General features: G+C 34.2%; 1 protein-coding gene across 1 annotated transcript; it reads left to right on the forward strand.

Moving 5' to 3' along the window:
* The first annotated feature begins 1,438 nt into the window (after window positions 1-1,438).
* On the forward strand, window positions 1,439-2,386 carry LOC134644519 (olfactory receptor 13C5-like). Its single transcript, XM_063497608.1, has one exon. The coding sequence runs from the start codon at window positions 1,439-1,441 to the stop codon at window positions 2,384-2,386; it is 948 nt and encodes a 315-aa protein (XP_063353678.1).
* Window positions 2,387-2,999: the final 613 nt, after the last annotated feature.

Below are 2,999 nucleotides of genomic sequence, written 5' to 3' on the forward strand. Positions count from 1 at the left end.
TGCTATTCTATGTCAGTACTAGGCTTCCTTTGCTTCTTATGGTTACATCGGTTCCCCAGGGAAACCTTCCTCTTACCTGCCAAGTAAGCCATCACTTACTCAGGTCATTCTTATTCCCTCTAGTCCTTCCCCTAACCACACTATTCCATATTTCAGACCCTTCACCCTTCATGAAGGCAATAGCCAGAGTGTTACAAGTATAGCCCTAAAGAATGTAGCCTCATGGGCAGTGTATTCCGTGCTGCTGGGAGAATGGATTGACATACCCGTTATGGCTCTGTGAGCGTGAGGAGGGAGAAAAAGGAGAGTCGAAACGTATGATTTGTCACCGACCAGAAACAGGAGCTGGAAGCATGTAAATATAATAATAACCACTGAAGCCAAGAAGAGTGCCTGACGAGCCCAGTTGTAAATAAGCTATTAAGACTCGACTGTACACTGTGTTCGTGTTTTCCTCTGAAATAATAAGTTCCGTTAGAGCAGCCTTTCAACGCCACTCTCTGTGTCTCGCCAGCAAACTTGACCCAGACAACAAAGTAAAGTTAGTTTTCGGCTACGAGCCCAACACGGAACCCGACGTATTAGCCAGAGGTCCCGTAGACCTGTTTTATATAAGCGCGGAATAGTTTTCTATACGAGATTGCTGCAAAAATCGTGAGTAACCTTCAGTAACAGTAAAAAATCACACAGTAGTAGTACATTCATGTGGTTGTATAAAGCATAATAATATATTAAGTAATCCAAAGTTTTCAGAATACGTTACTCTCATTGAGAAATCTGTAGTAGAATACATTTAAAAGTAACATTCCCAACAATGCTGGTCATATGCACATTGCATTACTCATTGTTGCACTTAATTTGTATAAGAATTTCTGTCCTTGGGCTAATGATACAGGACACACAAAACTGGACTTTTGAACAGTTTTTGCACAAAGTCACCTAATCAATGATTTGAGAACAACATTTATTTTATGTTGAAAGCATATGTTGGCACCTTGCGATTACTGTGTGTGAGAGAATTGATTTTATTGACTTTATCAATTTTTATTTTTTACTCTTCTTTGTTTAAACATCTGGTCTTGTATTACTTTTAATTTTATACTTATAAGGAGAGATAGTGTTGCCATCCTGAATGTTCACATTGAACAGAAAGGAAGGATTAATTGTACATTCCCAAAGCATCAAGACAGAACAATGTTGTTTCAGAACTCTCCGTCCCTTGAGGATGAAGCAAAATAATAAAAACCTTCCACAGACTCCTATGAATAACTATGTGAATCTTGGTAATGAATGCTCTCCAAGATATATTTTATGTTCAGAGACCTTTATGAAAAGTAGAAAAACGCCTGTTGCATGTTGGCATAATTCTTTCTTCTTCAATTCAATAGTTGTTATACAATTTGTTTTATGAGCAAATGTTTTGTCTTTGAAAACAATAATGGATAAAGAGTTAAATGTTACCTTTCTAACTCTGGACTGGTACACAGAAATTAACAACTACAGATATATTTTATTTTTTATTATGTTTACATTATATATTCTAATAATCTGCACTAATTCTACTATTGTGTATTTAATCTTTATTCATAAAAACCTCCATGAGCCTATGTACATTTTCATTGCAGCTTTGCTACTTAACTCTGTTCTTTACAGCACAACTATGTACCCAAAACTTCTGATTGACTTTTTATCTGAAAAACAAGTCACAACATATTCAGCCTGTCTCTTTCAGTTTTTTATGTTTTACACTCTAGGTGGTTCAGAGTTACCTCTCTTGGCTGCCATGGCCTATGACAGATATGTGGCTATATGTAAACCTCTACAATATCATATTATCATGAGAAAAACCACTGTGGGTATTTTCCTGGTCGTGGCTTGGCTTGTACCTGCTTGTCATATTGCTGTCCTAGTAATAGCGAGTGCTGAAGCTAAACTGTGTGACTCTAATATAAAAGGAATATTTTGTAATAATGCAGTTTACACTCTTCAGTGTCAAAGATCAAGATTAATTACTGTCTTTGGTGTGGTTACTTTACTTGATATTGTAATACTTCCTATGCTCTTCATAGTTTTCACATACACAATAATATTTATTGTTTCTCATCGAAGTTGTAAAGAAATTAGGATGAAAGCTGCAGAGACTTGTTTACCCCATCTCTTAGTTTTAATTAGTGACTGTTTGTTTTTTGTGTATGATGTAAGCATAGCTCGGGTGGAACTAGATTTTCCAAAAACTGTACGCATAATAATGACATTACAAATAGTGCTCTATCACCCTTTGTTTAATCCATTTGTATATGGGCTCAAAATGAAGGAAATTTCAAAACACCTAAAAGGCCTGCTTTATCAGGCCAAAATCATTTCTTGTATTAAAATTGGATGCTAAGTACAGTCATTTGTTCTATAATGAGGTTTACAACATCATTGTATCTGTGGAAAGAAATATAAAATGAAAAAAAAAATCACTTTCATTAATTTATTTACCAAACTGTCACCATGTTTTGAAGAGATGACATTTGTATTATTTATTTTGCGGCTAAATATTACTAGTAATATTAACATTCATAGTATTGATGATACATAATATAAACATGGAACAACTGTTCCTACAGGTACTTTAACTCCAAAAGAGGAATTAGTCTTTTCATTTTGATATAATAACCTCTGTTACTGTTGATTAATGTTCTCATAGCTCTCTTTTGCACCTGTTGATTTACAATTGTATTGTTCTGACTTTTTAGTTTTCCACTTGTTAAGCTCAGTAAGAGAATGAGAATTACATTTTCAGACCTGAAGAGTTCTAATAACATGAAATCTAAGATCTTTAGATAGAGGAATTAATGAAAAAGTTATTCAAATGCACTTTTCTTAATATAGACACCAACTGTGCTTTAAGTACAGCTAACTGAAAAAAATCATCTGTATGATCCACATCATTATTTTCGAGTTTCTTTAATTTATTAAGTCAAGAAATAAATATATAATGTATGAATAATGAT

The sequence above is a fragment of the Pelmatolapia mariae genome, linkage group LG16_19 (assembly GCF_036321145.2).
Source record: "Pelmatolapia mariae isolate MD_Pm_ZW linkage group LG16_19, Pm_UMD_F_2, whole genome shotgun sequence".
Taxonomy (NCBI): domain Eukaryota; kingdom Metazoa; phylum Chordata; class Actinopteri; order Cichliformes; family Cichlidae; genus Pelmatolapia; species Pelmatolapia mariae.